This window comes from Triticum dicoccoides, chromosome 6A (assembly GCF_002162155.2).
Source record: "Triticum dicoccoides isolate Atlit2015 ecotype Zavitan chromosome 6A, WEW_v2.0, whole genome shotgun sequence".
NCBI classification, from domain to species: Eukaryota; Viridiplantae; Streptophyta; class Magnoliopsida; order Poales; family Poaceae; genus Triticum; species Triticum dicoccoides.
Window position 1 is genome coordinate 622,688,725 of NC_041390.1, and position 22,629 is coordinate 622,711,353.

The 22,629-nt window shown below is 43.5% G+C and overlaps 1 protein-coding gene and 1 pseudogene across 2 annotated transcripts; one reads left to right on the forward strand and one right to left on the reverse strand.

Moving 5' to 3' along the window:
- Positions 1 to 10,115, forward strand: part of LOC119316158 — a 39,936-nt pseudogene extending 29,821 nt beyond the window's left edge.
- A 1,179-nt stretch (positions 10,116 to 11,294) lies between these two features.
- On the reverse strand, positions 11,295 to 18,272 carry LOC119318601 (oligoribonuclease-like). Of its 2 annotated transcripts, none has more exons than XM_037593181.1 (9): positions 17,944 to 18,272; positions 17,385 to 17,550; positions 16,289 to 16,354; positions 15,242 to 15,318; positions 14,683 to 14,764; positions 14,542 to 14,597; positions 13,035 to 13,121; positions 12,180 to 12,270; positions 11,295 to 11,721 (listed from the first exon to the last, which is right to left on the reverse strand). In XM_037593181.1, the coding sequence occupies exons 2-9, from the start codon at positions 17,506 to 17,508 to the stop codon at positions 11,600 to 11,602; spliced, it is 705 nt and encodes a 234-aa protein (XP_037449078.1). In that variant the 5' UTR covers positions 17,509 to 17,550; positions 17,944 to 18,272; the 3' UTR covers positions 11,295 to 11,599. The 2 variants fall into 2 exon arrangements, with proteins under 2 accessions (XP_037449078.1, XP_037449077.1); XM_037593180.1 differs by having other exon boundaries at positions 16,244 to 16,354.
- Between the last annotated feature and the right edge of the window lie 4,357 nt (positions 18,273 to 22,629).

Consider the following 22,629-nt stretch of genomic DNA (forward strand, 5'->3'; position numbering starts at 1 on the left):
TATCTACAAGCAGTGGTAGTTACCTCCTAATTATCTGTGTGCCACGTGTCCTTCTACACCGATGTGCAAACGGGTTAGTGGATGAATAGTGATCCATTAACATTTCACTCTCAGTAGTTAGTTGAACAACACGCTAGTAGCCCGACCGCATGCACCGCATATCACTGCGTGGATAAGTGCTAGCTGCTTTTTTAAACACCGGATAAGGGTTAGTTAGCGTGACTTACGTACTGCACCAACTAATATTCGAAACATCCTCTTGTTCCTCTATGGTATATCTGTTCCATACATATTCTACCCCCGCTGGATAGTCTCAATATACATACTCCATACACTATATATAGTATACTTGTCCAGCTATATTATAGGTATATACTATATACTTCAGAAAAAGTAGAATATATATACTCCATATATACTCTATATACAATATATTCGTCGAGCTATGTTATACATACTATATACTTCAGAAAAAGTAGAATATATATACTCCATAGTCATATAGATTATGAAAAGTATGGTGTATGCCTTACAGTTGTTGGAGGCATGGTGTATAGAGTATGTACGCTCTCAAATTGGAGTATAGAGTATGATGTTTTATTGAGGTTTACAGTATTAAGACAGGAATCGAGTATATCAATGGAATTAAAAAGAGAGCGTATGTATACGTAATAGTAGTATGTTAGCGTGCATTCCGTGGAATTTCCGAGGCACTCTCACATGCACGCATATAGTATGTATATTAGAGAAAGGGAGTATGTAGATTACAAAAAGAGACTATATGTAAAAAAAGTAGTATGGAGTATAATAATTAAAAGGTAGTATGTAGTATTATCTCGCGAAAAAAGTATGTAGTATTATCTCTTGCTACAAGAAATATAGTATGTAGTATTATCTCTTGCTACAACAAATTAAAGATACGGAGCCAACATATACACATTGATGTACTACACAGATAATGTAAGTAGTTCATCCATGATTCCATCGACGATGGTCGTCCCTCGTTGATCCATGACCTGGTGATCCCAACGACGATGGTCGTCCCTCGTTGGCCTGCCTCCACGCCTGTTCGCCTCAAATGGCTTAACGCCCTCGGGGATCCGTTCGGCGGCCACGGCGGGATCCACCACGATTTGGCGTAGCACCGCGCCCGTCCACCTTCTTGCCGGTCACCGACGCAAGTCCGCCACCGGCCGCAACCTGCAGACCATCTACTGCACCGCGCCTGCATCCAGCCGTTTGCTGCTCCACCTGACGACGTCCGCCTGCTGCAAGAGACTCGTGTAGGAAGCGAGCACAACCCGTTGCATAGCAAACAAGAACCACGTCCTGAATTTTATTGTTCCTGTTTAATGTTTCAAGTACTTGCAGATTGTAGCTTGTGAGCCTATTCATTGCAGACTATAGCTTGTGAGTTCAGAGACAGGTGAATGTAGCTTGTTGTGAATGCACAATTCAGAAATAAACAAATTTCTTATTGCTCAGTTCCCGATGATTTGTGGTGTTATGCGATATGTGATGCAATACAGCTGAACAAGGGCATAGTATAACTTGGCGCTTATCATTCCTCTGCATTCCTATTTGTCATTTACATATTGACAAACAAGAAAATGTTGCTTTTGCTGCAACCTTCCCAAACTGTCAATATTCTGAACGCCCACCTGTTTAATTTTTTTTCATGAATGCTATTGTGGAGGTTGACATGGGTTTGCCAACTGAGTTTGCTCCTTGCGTGATTCATATGCTGTTGTTAAACTTTCACACCTGAAACATACTACTGCTGGTAAATACATCTGGTAATAATTGACGACTCAATGAACTCGATGCTTTTACTGTTATACAACTGAATAAAGGGATGAACGCTACAGGCTGACAAAGTTTCTTCTAGATTAATCCCTTGGGTGATAGCTGCTGATTGTTTGCATCAAAGAACAGAGGATGCTTCAGGTTTATGTGAACAAAATGTATGCTGGTGCTCTTGCTGATTGCTACACTCCATTCAATACACATCAAGTCAGGGTAAATAAAAGGAAGACAGTTTCACAAAACACATAATTCCATCAATTACAATAATCCAGTGCATGGAGGAATAAACATTAATAACTCATATAAATTCATGTGTTCTAGTAGACTAGGGCCATCATAGAACACCATTTGGCTTCATCGGTCGCACAATCTCGGTCCCCTTGCCTTGAACTTTAATCTCCTTGCTCTTCTCAGACCTGAATCCTTCCCTATTGCACATGAAACACTTTGTCCGAACCACATCATTGTCCAACTTTTTTTGCTGTCCAACACGAACTTCAAAACCCGCATGATGTGCATGACTTGTAGAACTCCTCCACGGCCTCAAGGCCTTCAAATGTCATCCCTACTGGCTTCAACTTCTCGTCACATCTCTGCGTAAAAGAGGAGCACTAAAAAATAAATAATGAATGACAATAATCATCATCATGCATATCTCTTTGAACTGAACAGGGACATGGCAAACGAAAATTTATTAAACTGAAGAATGCTTTCTTTCTTTCTTGGGGTAGCAAATTCTCCCTCCTTCACTTGAGTTTCCAGGCTTTTGCCTAATTCTGTAGCTGCACTGCACATGCATCAACATGGTTAGTCTCTAGATAACAAGTAGTACGCATGTACAACACACAAATAGTCTGGGTCATACACAACCTGGTCATTACCTGAAGCTCCATGTACAGTACTGAAATCTGATTCGTATTCTGCAGTAGTAGTATTTTCTACAGCCATAACAGTTTCTACAGCCATAACAGGAAACTGAGATGGGCCTCCAACCGGCTAGATGCAGAGGCATACTCAGGATCAGCACTTGAACTATGGATCACTGCTGATGCATATTGGACATCCATAACAGCAGGAGCCGCCAAAAGCAGTTGCGGCGTATCACGTGACAAAGATTTTTCCATCCTGCCGAAAGGGCGTTCGGAACCAGAGATGCATCCCGCATGGCCGTAGCGGAGATCGTCAGGGCAGATGAACTCTGTCGTCGCGATTGTCCGTCCAGATGCATGCCGTCCCGGCCGTGCCTGCCAATGGGATGCATGTTGCGGCCGTGATTAGGGATTGGGAGGAAGACGAGCGGGGATTAACTTGGCCGAGGGGTTATTAGCAAATAAGCAGGTTTAACTAAGAGCTGCTGCGGGCGTGTATTTGCAATTTCCTTCCGATTTTGATTGCGTGCGTGGGATGGCGATCGGCCGGTCGAGGAGACAACGGATACAGGGATTCACGGACCATCCCGGATGCATAAGATACGACGCCTTATTATTATGCTGGAACTTCGACTCACATATGTAGGCGTGCATGGGCGCATGTGTGTTGGCATCCTCAAGTGGCATGGTCCATAACCTAGCTTGTTTTTGTTCAGGTAATTAGAGAAAGGCTGGAGGCTCCAAAGGCAAATAGCTCTATCCGCAAGGAGATGCCATCAGAATGGTCCAAGGAACCCTTCTTCAGTTTCGCCGTGCAGAACTTGCCTCCAAACATGGACAACTCTTTGTTGCACCGCTTCTTTACCAAGCATGGTGAAGTTTCCACTGCCGAGGTGACCTCACCTAGGATGGGACGTGTTACCATAGCAATGGTGGCGGTGGACAGGCCGGATGAGGCCGAGGCCATCCTCAATGGGTTGGTACTAGATGGCCATACCCTCACAGTGAGTGGTTGTACCACAAATTCAGCGTTGTTGGTGTCCAAGTTGCCAATGACATGGTGAACTTTGTGATTGGTTGAAATGTTCCCACCTTGAAAATAGTACATAATCTATAGAGGTTTTTAGAAACCTTTCACTGTTTAATTTTCCAATTTGTACTGTGGAGGTTTTTACCCCCCACATGGGTTGCATGGTATATGGATAGTACCTACCTCCCCCGCCATAGATATAGTTTCCGTGTCATACGACTTCAATGTTGCCAGCGGGTTATCGGTCTGAACAAGACTCGTTCAGAAACTTCCACTTGCAGCGCGCTCTGCCTTGTCTGTCCCTGATTAGGAACTTATGATACTATTGATATGTTGCTTGACATGTGTAAAGGCTGTGACGGAAACGTTTGGTGCAGATCCAATAATCAGCAGTCGGTTAGACACGCCTGCTAATTAATCTCCGTATGCCATATATTTTTGGTGCTTCTTCAAATTGACACCCACTAGACACTACCACCTCTTAAGTTCCATCCATCAATTTACAAGACGAAACAATTAATTTATGCAGGACAAGTGCTGATGAAGATCAAACGGCCCTTGTCATTTTCAGCTTTGCATAACATCAGGTGTAAGAGCATCTCCAACAGGCGCATAAAAGTTTCGCGTGCTAAAATAGTTTTAGCACGCCACTGTAGCACTTTTAGTGCGCCGGGCCCAATGTTGGTTTAACAGATGCCCAAAAACGCACGCTTAAAAAAACACGCAGTGCAAATTATGAAGCGTGTGTAATCCGGCGCCCCAAATTTGCAGCTTCTGATAGCGTTTTTTAGCGCGTGGCCAATCTTGTTTTTGCACGTGCACTATTTTACAGCTTTTGCTGGAGCTGTCCGGCGCCCGAAAAACTCAAATTTTAGCGCGCGGAGCAGTTTTTGTGTGCCCGTTGGAGATGCTCTAAGTGAGAGTGACGGTAAGACTGTAAGAGTATGTCACAGCCAGTTACTCAAAGAAGAAGAAAAAGTATATCACAGCCGGTGGACATATCTAGGGGTACCTACTAACCAACTCGCTATTCATTCGATGCTCAGCTCGCAGCAAAGTATCCACTAGGTTCCATCCATGTCACCTCTGATAAGTGGCTACTTGTTAGATTTCTACGATTTGGAAATGTTGTCTGTGTAGTATTTCAGTTAGGCGATGCTCTCTCTGATATCATCCATGTGAGATTTTCTTTTTTCGAAAAATTGACAGGAGCTTTGTCATTTCTATTAGAACGCGGAATGCTAGAATATTTAGGCATGAATACAGCACGGCTGTCACAACAATCTACAGAGTCAGGGAGTTTCTATTTATCGATCCATTCCGACCACAGCCAGCGCAACCTAAGGGTTGAGCTGAAGCAGGCGACGTCCTTGATCCCGAGACCGCCCAACTCCTTGGGACGGCCCTGTGAGATTTTAATTTCCTAGGAGTTTGTTTCCTTTCTACGGAAAGATCTCAAAGTTAAAACTCATAGTACTCAAGAATGCAAACATGTTAGGCAAAGGAGTCAGCAATGACCTTGCTGAACAATAGCACTACAATTGTTTGCTCCAAGCTCAGTAGTTGGGTGCCATATATGCATTTTTCTAATTCCGTATTTCTGTGTAAACTACTAAGCTCTAAACGGACAACTATGCTTGGCCATGTGCACGGCATACAAAGACTTGTCATTTTCTAATCATCTGAACTAACATGATTAACCCACCTACTGCTTAATCATTGCCATTTTCTAATTGTCAGAATTTATATTTATCGGGTTGTGTCTTGCCGTGTCCTACTCTGCAAGCTCGTCCCCAGAGCCACCTGATTATACTTGTCACCCCGCCATCGTACCGATGATCACATCTTCCCCACAGTTAGCGTAGCATCATCAGGTGCGACCTTGATCTCGCGTTCTTGTTGGAGTTTGCCTCACCTAATTTTATGCTGGCGAGCGCCTAGAGGTACTCCCTCCCTCGCGTCGCCCCCGCCCTGGGCGACTCGGGGGCCTCCAACCCTAGGCACCGCCGCCGCCCTCTCCTTCTCCCCTCCTCGCGCCGCCGTCGGGTGAAACCCGCATGGCAGACGGCGGCGGCGGGGGGACTCCCTCTCCCGCCTCCCCTTCTTCCGCGGGCGGCGGATCTAGGCGGCAGGCGGCGGTGGCCTACGGCAGGCCTCGGCGAGCGGTGGCGGGGCGCGGGGCACGCGGCGACGAGACTCGGTAGGCGGTGGCGGCTGCGCGCGGGGCTGACTCCGGGGCGGCGGCGCGGGCTTGGATCCATCGCGGGTCTGACCTGTGGGCGCGGCCTCGGCCTCCCCTGCTCGGCCGGCGGGTCTCGGTGGGGGGGCTGCTCCGTGCTGAGATCTGGCAAGCGGGATCATCTAGATCCCGGCAAGGACGGCGGCGACCCATGCACGAGAGATGGAGGTCTTCGATCAGATCTGGGTGAAAACCTGCTATTGGCTATTGCCAAGGCCGGTGATGGCGACGCTGTCTGCGCCGTTCCCTTCCTGAAGGCATCGTCGTGGAGATGTTCAAGGCCACTCTCTGCTATCTCTGGGGGAAACCCTAGATCAGTAGATCGGATGACGGCGGCTCTCTGGTGTCGTGTTCCCCCATGGGGGCGTCATTCTTGGAGGTGCACACGGGCTCGAGGGACTAGAGGACGGCGACTTTGGTGGAGCGGTGCTTCATCTTTCCCATTGAAGGTGGCGGATCTCGGCGGCGTGGTGCTGTTGAGACTCGGCGTCTGATGCGCGGAGATGGACTCGCGCAGGAGGAGGTTGCTGTCTGGCGTCATGGTGACGTCGATGGCTGAGTGGCCAGACAAGGTAGAAGCCTCAATATGACCTGAAGACGGACCTGTGGAAGATGGCGGCGACGACACACGAGTGTGTCTGACCGGATTGTGTCCCAGGCCCGGTATGTGGCTCGGCTAGGGCTTCCGAATATGTTTCGGCTTCCGGCTTTTGATGTTAGGCTTAGGTGAGTGGTTTGGGTAGTGGCCCAGCTAGCACCCCTTCATCATTTTGGATAGGAGTAGCGGCATGTGTTGTCAAGATGGTGGATTCAGGCACATTGTTGTAATACTTTGTAAGGTCCTCAAGAATAATCAATAAAGTGGTCGTATGCATCTCCCAGATGCATAGGCTGGGGATCATCCTCCTTTTCTAAAAAAAAAAACCTAATTTATGCTGGCTGGGCACGAGAAGATACCAAACAAAAAAAAAAGATACCGGTGCCTGAAGTTTCATCAGGACTTTGTTAAACACTACCCAGCTATTCTCAGTCTGTCAAGGATGCAACTTGTGTCTGCGAACAACTTTCGACGTGATGGATCCCGTATTCGCAAGGAACCAGTCAAATGATCATGCGGTGTGTGTGAGAAAGACACAAGAGAATCTCCATGGTAAGCGAATTGAGCATATACGTACGTACTCTGGTTGGAGCCTAGCTTCTGGCTGAATGCCGGGACATGGTTAACTTGGAAACTTTCCTACCTTGCACTTGACCGTGGCAATGCATGATTAGTTTGTGACAGGGATGGGGCGTGAGTGGGTTGTTGGATGTTTACTCCTGAATGTTGACTTAGCCAACTAGCATTCAAATTTCATGCCGGCACAGCTTAGCGAGTCATTGACGATTTCTGAGAGCCCAAAACCGCTCACCTTTGTGACCATCTTGTTCCTCATCCCCAGCGACCCCGCCATCTTCCGGGCGATCTCATCCTCTCCACCAGCGGTGCAGTTTCATCAGGTGCGGCCTTGACCTTGTGTTCTTGTTTCTACTCTTCTGCAGAGCTGTCCTGAACATCTGGATCAGCACCTTTTTCTCTTTTTTTTTTGGATCCTTTTTGTATTTCAAAGCAGTGAAGAAGTCAAGAGCTCATCTTTACAATACCCACATCAGCTTCTTGCTGGCTTATCATTAAGCCCGGAACTAATTAACTGCTGCTGTTGCTTCTTAATTTCAGCTTTGTACCTACCTAGTCGAGCAGTCGAGCACCATGCATCATGCGACTCTCTTCCTCTTCATACTTGTAGCTGCAGCGCCCTTTCTCTCCGCGGTGAAGACCTTGAACTATCCAAATACAACAACCAAACTCTCGACAGTGTGGATCAACAACGCAACTGACGGTGCACTCGACATGCGCCCCATTCTCATCAGTTCACAACAAGATCCCTCGCGCAGTGGAAGCGCCTTTGCCGCAGGATTCTTATGTGTCTCCACCCCTACATGCAACATGTCCCTTTTTGGCGTCTTCATTGTCACTAAAGAATATGGCTCATGGACCAGCAGCACCTATCCTGCGGCGGCGGTTTGGTCGGCCAACCGAGCTCGCCCTGTCGGGATGAATGCCACCCTTGAGCTTACCTCCAACGGAAACTTGGTCCTCATGGATGCTGATGGTAGCCACATCTGGTCAAGCAACAGCTCGGGCCGGTCTGTGACCGGCATGGTGATCAATGAGTTCGGCAATCTGGCGTTAGTTGATCAGAGTAGTGCAACAGTGTGGCAGTCATTTGATCATCCTACCGACACATTGGTCCATGGGCAGTCACTTGTGGAAGGTATGAAGCTCACAGCAAGTACCTCTGTAACAAATACGACCGAGAATCGGCTCTATATCACCGTACTCCCACATGGACTATATGCTTATGTTGAAGCTACACCACCACAACTCTATTTTTCATTCTATTACTCGGTGGCCGATCACAGGAGACAAAATGATTTAACGAGGGTTACATTCATGAACAGAAGCCTCACAATCTTTGTGCGATCAGATAGGTACGGTGGTATCTCATTGCCAGCAACCAAATCCAACCAATACATGAGACTAGAGTCAGATGGACACTTGAGGTTGTACGACTGGGCTAATGGATCAATTTTGTATGAAGTAATGCAGATAAATGATTGTGATTACCCAACAGTTTGTGGGGAGTACGGCATATGTATCGAGAGCCAATGTGTTTGCCCATATGAGAACTCTTTCTTCAAGCCGGTGGACGAACGACAACCCAATCTTGGTTGCACACCATTAACTCCAATCTCTTGTCAAGAAAAACAACGGCATCGGCTATTGACCCTTTCCTCCATTTATTACTTTGATAAGAACTACACAGTAGTGAATGCCAAAAGCCTCGCTCAGTGTAAGAAAGCCTGCTTGAAGAACTGCTCTTGCAGGGCCGTTATCTTCAGTTATTACCACAACGATTCATATGGAGAATGTATGTGGGTGACAAAGGTCTTCTCGTTGCAATCAATGCAGCCTGGTGATGATGATGTCTACAGCTCCACTGCTTACCTCAAGGTGCAGATTGATGAAAACAAAAATAATGTGATGTTAGGTGCTACACTTGGAGGTATTAGTGCTCTTCTACTGCTTGCCGTTGTTGTCGGTTTTTATCTAAAGAGGAGGAAAAAATATGAAGAGAAAGATGATTTTGATTTTGATAAATTACCTGGCATTCTGACGAGGTTTTCATTTGAAAAGATGATCAAATGCACCGAAGGGTTCATTAAGAAGCTCAGAGAAGGTGGGTTTGGGATGGTTTTTGAAGGGAAATTGGGTGAAGATACAGTTGCGGTGAAACGTCTGGAAGGTGCTAGGCAAGGAAAGAAAGAATTTTTGGCTGAGGTTGAGACTATTGGCAGGATTGAACACATCAATCTAGTCAGGCTAATTGGCTTTTGCGCAGAGAAGTCTGAGAGGCTTCTGGTATATGAATATATGTCAAGAGGGTCACTTGATAGGTGGATCTATTATCGCCATAACAATGCCCCTCTTGATTGGTGCACACGGTGTAGGATCATTCTTGATATCGCTAAGGGCCTATGTTATCTTCATGAGGAGTGTAGGCAAAAAATTGCTCATTTGGATATCAAACCACAAAATATTCTCCTGGATGACAGCTTTAATGCCAAAGTTGCTGATTTTGGACTATCCAAGCTAATAGATAGGGATCAGAGCAAAGTAGTGACTATGATGAGAGGAACACCAGGATATTTGGCACCTGAATGGTTAACATCGAGGATCACTGAAAAAGTTGATGTCTACAGCTTTGGAGTTGTTATCATGGAAATAGTAAGTGGAAGGAAAAATATTGACACCTCTGAACCTGAGGAGAATGTTCAACTCATAAAATTACTACGAGAAAAGGCTACAAACAATCAAATGATTGATCTGGTTGACAAGCACAGTGATGTTATGGTCTCACACCAGGATGAAGTTATTAAAATGATGAAGCTTGCAATATGGTGCCTGCAACATGACAGCATTCGAAGGCCTTCGATGTCAGTCGTGATCAAAGCGTTGGAAGGTGCGATTATCATAGAAACTTTTGATGCAAATTCAATAATGCATGTTCAAGATAATCCATCAACATATTCAGTTACATCTCAGACAACAATGCTATCTGGCCCAAGGTGAAATAGGTGGCTAACAGGCACAAAAAGTAAGGCATTCAGTTTGGCTTTTGTATCCTATCATATTTCTAATTTGGAAGTATGTTTGAAATGGCACCAAGAATTTTCCAACCAACTATATATATGCTTGATTGTTCAATGAAATTGTACTGCATGGTCTTTACCTTTATATAGCTGAAAATGAGCTAATTGTACGTGAACCATTTGGAACTCTCTATATTACGACACTTGTTTACTGAATGTAGTGTGCATCCCTTACAGGCATGAGGATAAACAGACACTCCCTTGACTTGAACAATGTATAAATCATAGATGTAATCAAGCAGTTGAGGCCATGGTTTTAAATAGCGCGCTATAGCACACTATAGTGTTTAGAAGAGGTCCTGCGCTAAGGGACTTTGATCCAAACACGTGAACAAACATTTTAAATATCGCGCTATAGCATCACTATAACATGATATAGCATTTAGAAGAGGTCCGCCACCAAGAAGCATAGACCGCTATTTGAAACTATGGTTGAGGCATCGCTCGACAATGACTGAATTTGTAATGGAAGACCGAAGGGCCAATTGGATTTGGGGATTTCGGCTCCAACGAAGAAAATTACAAAATGGTCCCTTATGGGGGTTCAAGTGCTTCAGATGTAACTAATTGATCCCAGATCGTGACATATGCTGACTTTTATGAAAATTGTTGGCTTGTTAAAACACTTAAAATACATGGTTAGATTGAACAGATGCAAGGAACGCTCACATCACATGACAAAACAGCACATTTGATTCTCCTCGTCCTATCTTTGGCGAAGGTGAATCTATGCCAACGACTAAGGCCATCAGCATAGAGGATAATTCCGGTAGTGATGCTACAACATGCTATTTAAAATGTTTGTTCATGTGTTTGTATGAGACCTCTTGTAAACACTAGTGTGCTCACTGTGGCAGAGCTATTGGGCGCTATTGACTTGAATTACAAGTTTTTTTTGTTTATATGCAAAGATACAAAGTTTTTATAGATATGCTGCAGAAAACTGCAAATACATTGAAATACTTTTGCTATACCGGGTGAAGACGGCAGGATCCATCGCAGCACGTGCTCTGGAGTTTTCACGGGTTGGAGTCTTCTTCTATCGCGTATTATAATTCGACATGATGATGCATAATCTTCTTTTATGACAGAAATTATATAAAAAGTTCTGCAATACTTCAGTTTAGACGAAACAATTCACTGATACAGCACAAGTGCTGCAGATCAAACGTCCTTTGCAGGTTTCAGCTTCAGGGGTGAGACTGAGAAGAATATGTCATAGGTGGATATATCCAGACATTGATCAACACGTTAGGAGCTACGGAATACGACAAGCTCGCCTCAGAGCGAGGCATGGACAACTTGGCCTGGAATTTCCTCTCTAATCCTGGCTAGCTACTCATTCGATGATCAACTTACTGTGACATATCCATTACACCCCATCTATATCCGCCTTTAAAAAGGCTACTTTTTAGATTTCTGTGGTTTGAAGATGTTGCCCTTGTAGTATTTCAGTTCGGCGATGCTCTCTTTGATATCGTCCATCGCCCTGTGACTTTTTCCTTTCCTGGGAGTTTGCTTCCTTTCTGCAAATGATGATGACAAAGAAACACACGGTTAGATCTCAGCCACATCATGAAAGGTCTCAAGAGTTAAACTAATCCTACTGGTCGAGAATGTAAACATATGTTAGCACAAGACTAGTGGGTACACTCCAAAGCCAGTGGGTACCATAGATGCGACTTTTTTTTGTTCCGTATTTCCATACAAACTCTAAATGTACAACTATACTTGTGCTTGAATACAAGCCTTTGTTTGACTGCTGAAATTGTGTATATTGCTTATCCACGGCGATTGTATTAATTATTTTAATCATCTTCAACAAAATCAGAATTTACTCATATCATTTCAAACAGATGTAGCAGTTGAGGGGCCATGATTGAAACAAGTGCAAATAGCAAATGGATCAATGGGATAGACAGGAACAAATTGACAACAAGCAAGCATAATAAAAAAAAATCAGCCTTCTACAAATTTGGTTTACCTTTAGGGTACCACCGGGTGCACAAAGCCATGATACTGCTCACATCAACAATCACGTGAGAGAAGATGGCTGCAAGCCGTGGCATATACTTCTGCTTAGGAAAAAAATAGCAAATATATTATTTATTATCCACCAAAAGCTAAAGGAATACATCATGTTTAAACTGGATAAAAGATTTTCTCGCAAAGGAAAAATTAAACATATTGCATATGTAACAAGGAATAAACAAATTATTTTGCACGACGATAAATGCGGAGACATGGATATCAGTGTAGCAAACTATTATCGAGCACTGTCCCAAATAAGGCAGTTTGATCTAATACCATATAGTTCACAACTATATTTTTCCTATTGACTTAACGAGATGATCTATAACAAGACGAATAAATAACACAAGAAAATCAACTAAATTTATTTTCTGAATTGAATTAGACCATTATCGAAGCAATTTTGAATGAGCCTTTTACACCCTGAGGGCAAGGAGCCTCCCCGCATTTGGGAAAACCAAACCAAATTACTTGGATTTTCAAATTTTGAAATGAGAATATTGACCAAACAATCCTGAGATTGCCGACTTTTTTTACTTCAGTCAAACAAAAAGCACAAGCTTGAATTCAAAAAAATAGGATGGAAATTCTAGTTGACAAGAAATATAACTCAGTATCGACAGTTATTCTTTTTACTGAAACTGTTAATCCTGCTGGAGGATAAAAAAAAATGTAACAGTGGCCAGTCTTGCATTCATGGAAAACAAATGTCTTTCCATAGTCCTAGCTGCACGACTATTCCTGTCTGTGTGACAGTATATCAATCCTAATTACAGCATATCAATCCTAAAAGACATTCTTTACTGACCTTTAAAAATAGTAAATCTACATAAACTGAATTCCCAGCTATTGATGGAGTGTCTGAACCTACATGCTTCATGAGGAAGTCTAACACCTGCAAATAGGTCAACAGAAACTTCTATTAGAAACCTTTGGCTATTTTATTTTTGTAGCAAGGCATCAATATGTACTGTTTTACAGTGCATAAATGATTAAAAACTGTATGACATATCATTCTTAGATGTGCAAGGAACTGCTGTATCAAGTGGTAAAGCAGAAGCCTTATTCAGAGAAACTTAAGAGCTTGAGATGTGAATACAACAATAACATTCACGGATATACTGATATAGATCATGCTGTAACATGTACACTTGCAAAACTTGGTGTAGCTTGAACAGTGATTAGTATGCTATTCAGACTATACCAATTAGTTTGTTACTTTTCCGTTGCACAGGATGTATTTGGTCATATTTTTGCAAGAAACCTTGCAAGCATACAAGTTACAGCATGATATCCATCTAAAACATATAAATTTTTTGCAAAATTTTGGAGTGGAAAAATACATTTTGAATAAAGTTGAGTTTTTGCAACATATGCAATTTTTTTGCTAAAAGGGGAGGTTTGGGATAGCAGGATTTGTATGTTAGATATACGTATGTGACATCTCAGAAGTAACAACTGCAGTGTTACAAAATTGAAGGGGAGCCTTGGCGCAGTGGTAAAGCTGCTGCCTTGTGACCATGAGGTCACGGGTTCAAGTCCTGGAAACAGCCTCTTGCAGAAATGTAGGGAAAGGCTGCGTACAATAGACCCAAAGTGGTCGGACCCTTCCCCAGACCCTGCGCAAGCGGGAGCTACATGCACTGGGGCTGCCCTTTACAACAAGTTCACAATTTGGGGGCATCCACTGGTAATTTCCTAAATAAGAAATAGAATGGCAATTGGCAATTCAACATTTTACAGAAAAATATTTAAAATCAAATGTAGCGTACAAGCGTTCAAAAAAAGGGCAGCCCGGTGCATGTAGCTCCTGCTTGCGCAGGGTCCGGGGAAGGGTCCGACCACTTTAGGTCTATAATACACAGGCTTTCCCTGCATTTCTGCAAGAGGCTGTTTCCAGGACTCAAACCCGTACCTCATGGTCACAAGGCAATAGCTTTACCGCTGCGCCAATGTAGCAGACGCGTTAATCGGAAATATATTTTTTGTATATTAATAAATATGAAAGAAAACAATCTATAATGATCAACTCAAATCATGTCAGAACTGTCGATTCTCATGATAATGCCATGGTGTAAGAAGGCAAGTATGTAATGAGCTAAAAGAGCACATGAAAATGAAGTTCCAAACTGTAGAACTTGTGAATAGCAAATAGCACTCAAAGAGAGTTCTAAAGTAGCAAGAGGTTAAAGTGCAACAGATAGATAAATGAATAAGGTTATGGAATCAGTTGTGAATACTGTAACTTCACTACCATGTTTGCGATCAAATTTTCAGAAAAATGTGATGATAACCATAAGAATCAGACAACATACTTGTTTCTCCGCGTCACCCTCAGAAATCTCACTCTGCAGTACCCTCTCTGTCAATCCTAAATAAGTTCAGGGGTCATCAGATTTATATTCAGAGAACAACACCCAATAAGAAATGTTATTTGGAAAATAAAGATTATTTACCACTAGATGCATGATGAGTTTTACACCATTCATTCATATTATCTAAGCAAGCTTTGCTCTGACTTATAACCAAGTTAGGACCCTGCAAAATGACAACGATGTTGAACTTCCCGATGAGATGATGACAGACAAGTTATTCTACACTGCGATGAAGCACTATTTGCGCTTATTGACATGACAAATAGAGAACCAGTGTACTGATTTTGACTTTAAATATTTGTGCTATCACAAATATTATATTGCAAATGGATCATCAGCACTCCATTTGCCATTAAATACTTCTTATATTCAGGTCTGAGCAAAGGGTGGGTTTGGATTTGTATTGTGGAACAGAGGGAGTACTGTCTAGATTGGCCAGATAAGATTTTTTTTTTCCAAACTGCAGTTTATGTAACACAGCTGCTAGGAACAGAATTAGTAAAAAATTAATCTACAGAAAACCAGAGTAATTCACGGGCGTTCTCGAATATTCGTGTAAACAGAACTAGTTACAAGAACACTATGATATTGTACACGATCTATGTAGAACAAACTAAAGGTATATGATTTCAACAGCCACCTCTATTTGTTTTGTAAGTTTACCATCTGTTACAATGCAAGCTATCTCCAATATCCGATCTTTCGAAATATCCAAACCTACACAATCCAGTATGAGTGTGCCAGTTAGTCATAATTTTATGCATAAGATAAAGGTAACAAAAAAAGAAATAAATTCCAAAACTAAATTTGATTTATCTATCCATTGAAAAAATCTTTCGAAGTTATAGAAATTGAATAAATTCACAGCAGTAGCAACTATCATCAGATCAGAGATCAATGTATTTAGCAATCATAATCAAACTTCCAGGATAAGAAATACCCTTCGATGTTTCAGACCAATGCAACAAGTTGTTCGAGGCATTGGAGACAAATAATCTGTGGTTTTTAATTTTGTTCAGTTGAATCCCAGATTATAGTTTGGTTAACTAAAGTCGTGTATCAGTAATTTGAAATATGTTTGTTTCAACATGAGCCAGCTAGTTCGACCATTGACTACAAATTAAACCAGATGTCATCCATTTTTAGCCACTAGAAGAAAGTACAGAACCTTTCCCAAAATAAAAGAATGAGAAGCTAAGAACTAGCTATGCTAGCCAATGGATTGCATCCGAGTAAAGATAATCTACCAGAATACACTGATGTATTTCAGAAGGCCTCCAGAACTACTTTATGCCTTCATACCCTTCCATTTTCAGTATTATGATTCGAACTTAACTTCCTACTGGGCTACTGGCTACCACACATTTCCCCTCATTAGCAGGTTACAAATAATTGGGGCTGTGATTTGTAAGTGGCCATGTCACAAATTTACATCATCAGCACTCTGAACTATTGTTTCATAGGTGCAAATTTTTAATAGTCACAAACATACAAAAGTATGAGCAGAAAATTAATTATTCAGAGGCAGAATAAAACAACACAAATTGTTACGAATAAACAAGTAAATGAAGGTGCAACATCAAAAATAAATTCTCCTATGTATTAATAACATAAAACAAGTTGTGGTAACTGAATAATTCACCAGTCATTTCCAGGTCTATCCACACTAACGGCATCCTGTAACCACCTGATGATGATGCAAGAGCTGCTCCATTATTGCTTACAACAGTTGTGTCATTTTGCACACCTTTATCTGCATAGTAAATGCAGTTTACAACCCCATTAGTGACTACGGCGAGTAGGAACAGAAATATTATAGAACATAAACATGTATATCCCTATCTCCATCAAAGGGTTTTTCAAGTAGTCATATGTACCTTGAAGACAAAATATAAAGAAAGGGGCTGCCCATATCAGACAGATTGAAAATGTGATCAGTATGCTGGTGAATACGCTTGAGCAAAAATGTCACACTACAATCTAGTTAAAACTATTTTCAGAGAACTGTAGGGGAAGCGCCAAGAATGAACGGAGGCAAAATTGATACACTGCACTGAACAGTGGCGGTATGACCTCTTGCGGCAATGGCAACTCTCCCCGAGTCCCCGGTCATGATGGTAGTTACCTAATTCGTTCCAATTAAGTTTCAGAGCCAACTGCTGCTCCGGACTCAATGAGCAGCAGGCAGCAGCTGGGATTTTAATCATGCTATGCCTTTACCCATGGCAACGGAATACCCAGGCACGACGCATCCGGCAGTGGCATAACCAGGTGTGGTCATGGCCCAAAGATTATCGTTCACATTTGCAAATGTTGCAGATGCACACTTAAATGATGGGATGGATATTATATCATCAAACCACCCGACAAGCTTTTAGAAAATGAGCCACCATCCAAAATGTGACATGACGGCCCAAGCAACCATGGATAGATTACACAACAGAAATACAATACATCTCATCTTTTCAGAATAACCACTCCAGGAAATTAAACAGTGAATGGCCATAAAACAGAACGTCAATTGAGCCCAGGGAGGTATTATCACATCATAAGGCCGTTATGTTCTTGGCAACAGTAGTAAGCATTAATCTGTTCAATACGGGTAAAAACAGGCCAGTGAATCAAGGTAAACTACAAAGGAAGTAGCTGCTTCAACTGAAAATTGCAGGGATAATAATGAGTTACGCAATCGGTTCCCCATGCAAAAAAGGGGGGGAACAATAATCCATCTAGTGTGATCCAATACTCTGGAAGCTACATCCGAGAAGAAATGGAATACCAACCAGGTTTGCTCGCAGCAGTTTGTTCAACGCCGGTAGAAGACGTTTGGGTCACTTCCCTATCATTCCCTGCATCATCTTCGCCATCCAGATTAAGAAGCGAGAACATGTTCTCAGGCTTGCTCATTTCCCAATTTCCTTCTTCCTGGTACAATCCAAGCACCTGTTCCTGCATCAGCCAAGCACCCAAGTCCTCAATTAAAATGAGCCTTTGTATAGCAAAAAAACATTTACAGGGACGGTAACATAATCCAACCAAGCAGAGCTAGTGTGCACCGAACGAAAAGGTTAACAGGATCGATGAAAGAGAAAGCTGATCATCTGCACCATTGGTTGTCCCTCTTTGCACTATCATGTTTACTTCCCTGGTTTAATCATTTGCCTTTTCTAATTATAGTACACATTTCCCTTTCCTTTTTCCTAATATCTCTGTCGCCTACACTCTGTTTCTCTACACCTTAAGAGTCGATCGCTCTTACTGCTAGACCTAGTTTTGACCCAAGCCAGAGAGAACCGACCTCGATGTCTGTTTACCCCCTATCCCCCAATCGAAGGAACGAACCTTGTGCGCGGGTGCCGATGGAGGTCGGCCGGAGGAGGAGAGCGGGCGAAGGTGCCGCGGGCTGCCGCGGCTGGGGCAGGAGGAGATGCCGGTGGAGGCTGCCCGGAGGGGGGGCGGACGAGCCGCGGGCTGCTGCAGCTGGGGCACGAGGAGACGCGCGCCGGCCGGAGGGAACGCCGGTGGAGGTTGGCCGGGGGAGGAGGAGGAGGACCGGGGCGTCGAGCTCGGGCAGAGGAGCGCGAAGGCTGCCCGGGCGGCGCCTGCGAAGCCGAGGCGGCGGCGGCGGCGGTAGGGGAGAGGATCGGAGAAGGGGATGGGACTTGAAGCAAGAGGGGTCGGCCGAGCGAAACTTTTTCTTTTCTTTCTTTTAGCAAAAAAATTACTTCTTTTTCACACGTTTTGAGTAAAACAGGTTTTCACACGTTTTGGAATCCTTCAATTTAAATTCCAATCCTGTAAATCAAATGACGCATGTAGGATAAAAAAATCCTCTAAAAATTCCATGGAGTCCCTTTGAGAATCCCTACTTTTCTTGTAGTACAAATGGGCAGGTCCAACTAGGTTTATAAGAAAAAATGTCAACAATTCATCACGATCGTGCAGCAGCCACTAGAGACGGTGATGTGTGTCGGTGGAAAAGGCTGGGTTTTAAAGAGTTTCTCTTTGTTGGCGGCTGACACGCCCCACTACTGCACTGGTAACTTGCCGAAAGACCAATGATGTTTTGCGAGACGGTGAGCATCACTGGTAATCCATTATTAGTGGTGTGCGTTGCGCCTCGCACATTATAAATATGACACAGATTGTATGCAGTGATCATCCAGTTGCGCACGTCACTAGCACACCATTGGCAAGGCTCGACCCAAAGAAGAATCTAGAGTGGCGCCCTGCCCAATAAACTCTCTCGTTCCTTCTCCTCCCTTCTCTACTGTTCGAGAGAGGCGATACAGAGGGCGTCGAGGGCCCAACCCAATCCCGGTCCTTTGCCGCTGGCTATGCCGGTTGGAAAGGAGACGGGGGAGGTGCTCGGTGCTCTGTTGTAGATAGTACTTCTCAGGGGCGGAGCCAGCAAATTTAGCCATTGGGTTCATTTATTGACTTTTGAAGATCGATATGAATTAATCAAGTGTAAAGTCTAATTTCACACAATCTCACAAGAAAGATTATAGCACTCAAAAGCAAGATACAGCTGAAAATATGACATCACTTGTCATATATTGTGTTACATAAAAAATTGAAGAGTGCACGGCATACCGATTAGAAATTATAGCTAGTCCAGGACCAAAAAACTTCATAGATTCAGGTATAGCTTACTCATCTTGCTGAAACGCTGGAAAAAACGATAAGTTAGTTTGACCCATCTATCATAACTACCATTATAGTACTTGGTATTGTATCACTTTTAACTTGTCCCTTATTATTATCCTTGAAATGAAAACAGCCTAAACAAAAGGTCTTATTGAAGGAAATATGCCCTAGAGGCAATAATAAAGTTATTATTTATTTCCTTATAATCATGATAAATGTTTATTATTCATGTTAGAATTGTATTTACCGGAAACATAATACATGTGTGAATACATAGACAAACAGAGTGTCACTAGTATGCCTCTACTTGACTAGCTCGTTAATCAAAGATGGTTATGTTTCCTAACCATGAACAATGAGTTGTTATTTGATTAACGAGGTCACATCATTAGTAGAATGATCTGATTGACATGACCCATTCCATTAGCTTAGCACCCGATCGTTTAGTATGTTGCTATTGCTTTCTTCATGACTTATACATGTTCCTATGACTATGAGATTATGCAACTCCCGTTTACCGGAGGAACACTTTGGGTACTACCAAACGTCACAACGTAACTGGGTGATTATAAAGGAGTACTACAGGTGTCTCCAATGGTCGATGTTGGGTTGGCGTATTTCGAGATTAGGATTTGTCACTCCGATTGTCGGAGAGGTATCTCTGGGCCCTCTCCGTAATACACATCACATAAGCCTTGCAAGCATTACAACTAATATGTTAGTTGTGAGATGATGTATTACGGAACGAGTAAAGAGACTTGCCGGTAACGAGATTGAACTAGGTATTGGATACCGACGATCGAATCTCGGGCAAGTAACATACCGATGACAAAGGGAACAACGTATGTTGTTATGCGGTCTGACCGATAAAGATCTTCGTAGAATATGTAGGAGCCAATATGGGCATCCAGGTCCCGCTATTGGTTATTGACCGGAGACGTGTCTCGGTCATGTCTACATTGTTCTCGAACCCGTAGGGTCCGCACACTTAAGGTTACGATGACAGTTATATTATGAGTTTATGCATTTTGATGTACCGAAGGTTGTTCGGAGTCCCGGATGTGATCACGGACATGACGAGGAGTCTCGAAATGGTCGAGACATAAAGATTGATATATTGGAAGTCTATGTTTGGACATCGGAAGTGTTCCGGGTGAAATCGGGATTTTACCGGGTTACCGGGAGGTTACCGGAACCCCCCGGGAGCCATATGGGCCATCATGGGCCTTAGTGGAAAGGAGAAAGGGGCAGCCCAAGGGGGCTGCGCGCCTCCCCCCTTCCCCTAGTCCTATTAGGACTAGGAGAGGTGGCCGGCCACCCCTCTCCCTCTTTCCCCCTTGGGAATCCTAGTTGGAATAGGATTGGGGGGGAGTCCTACTCCCGGTAGGAGTAGGACTCCTCCTGCGCCACCTCCTCCTGGCCGACGCCTCCTCCCCCCCTTGGCTCCTTTATATACGGAGGCAGGGGCACCTCTAAACACACAAGTTGACACAAGTTGATCCACGTGATCGATTCCTTAGCCGTGTGCGGTGCCCCCTGCCACCATATTCCTCGATAATACTGTAGCGGAGTTTAGGCGAAGCCCTGCTGTTGTAGTTCATCAAGATCGTCACCACGCCGTCGTGCTGACGAAACTCTTCCCCGACACTTTGCTGGATCAGAGTCCGGGGATCGTCATCGAGCTGAACGTGTGCTCGAACTCGGAGGTGCCGTAGTTTCGGTGCTTGATCGGTTGGATCGTGAAGACGTACGACTACTTCCTCTACGTCGTGTCATCGCTTCCGCAGTCGGTCTGCGTTGGGTACGTAGACAACACTCTCCTCTCGTTGCTATGCATCACATGATCCTATGTGCGCGTAGGAAATTTTTTGAAATTACTACGAAACCCAACACTCATGCACATTGTCACTATACTCAAGTGAACCATCATTCTGGATCAAATCTTGGTGAAGCATCTTCAATGACCCTCTGTGCCTAATCAAAGTTAGGTGTTACCCATAAGATCCAATGATTAAATATCTTCACCTAATCACATCTAGCTTCTTAGAAAATTTTATGTACTCCCAAAATTTCTTTCGATCAGCCGGATTACTTGCAGCATCGAAATTTGATGCATTTTTTCTGGGTATAATAGTTGGCCTTGAAATGTCTGCATCATTATCTCGATCTGGTGGTTTGCTTTTTTAGTTCATAAATATCGTTCAATAGTCCATGTAATCAAAATACAGGGGATAAGCAAATAGAAAACTCGCGCAAAAATCAATACTTGGGTCGTAGTAGACTAGATATGACAGAGGAGATGCGCAGATTGTGATTCATTACCTTGAATCTGTATTAGTGGTTGGGTTGTCGCTCAGCAGCTGGCCTCTGGCGACCAGTCGACGGTAGAACACCCAACAGGAGAGAGGAGATTGCTTGAGTTTTCTTAGGAAGCGATTCAACGAGACGAGAGGCGGCGCCGCGGCGGCCAAGTACTCGTACAGAGAACTGACGCACAAACCTAGGCACTTCACATGATGTGGGCTTTTGGGCTTTTGACTGGCTACTACTCCCTCCGTCCGCGAATAAGTGTACTTCTAACTTTTATGTTAAGTCAAAGTTTTGAAATTTTGACCAACTATATGCAAAAGAGTGATAACATATATGACATCAAATTGATATATTATGAAAGTACATTTCAAAATAGATCTAATGATATTAATTTAGTGTCATAAATGCTAATACTTTTCTCTATAAAGTTGGTCAAAGTTTTAAAACTTTGACCTAGGACAAAAGCTAGAAGTACACTTATTCGTGGACGGAGGGAGTACGTGGGATCTTGTTTTTTTTTCTTTTTTTTTCTGTACGTGGGATCCTTATTTGATGGGTTCAGCCACGGTTTTCTGTTGGGTTCATGCCAAAAAAATACATGCATGCCTATGGAGCGACGGAAAAATCGTTGGGTTCAGCTGAACCCAACGACTCAACGCTGGCTCCGCCACTGGTACTTCTAGATATAAGTTTTCCTTAGGGGATTTGGGCTTTATGCCAACGACTGGCACTATGCTGATGAGGAGATCGTCGTCGTCGCAGGCGAGCAGCGGTTGGTGGCGATCGGTGGCGGTGATTCTGGTGGTAGCTGATGGTCAGTTGTTGCTCTGGTATCTGCCTGCAGTGACTTCTTTAATAAGTTCCAGGATTGTCATGTTCCTTTAGAAAAAAGAACAAAAAGAAAAATATTTTTTAAACGAAATGACATGTCCTTGATCGGCTTGTTTTTTTGTTGTTGAAGTCATTGTGGCGGTGGATCTCCGGCGAGGAGGAAGTGGTGGATTGGGACTCTCAGATCGAGGTCGAGCTCATCAGCGGTGGTCAACACGGTGGGAGCTACGACGCCTG

Excerpts from the sequence above, each read along its gene's own strand:
- LOC119318601 (XM_037593180.1), bottom strand. The coding sequence starts at position 17,508 with ATGAGCAAGCCTGAGAACATGTTCTCGCTTCTTAATCTGGATGGCGAA. Across the intron at positions 16,355-17,384 it reads AACTGCTGCGAGCAAACCTG|ATAAAGGTGTGCAAAATGAC; the intron begins GTTGGTATTCCA and ends TTTACTATGCAG. Across the intron at positions 12,271-13,034 it reads TAGATTTACTATTTTTAAAG|AAGTATATGCCACGGCTTGC; the intron begins GTCAGTAAAGAA and ends TTTCCTAAGCAG.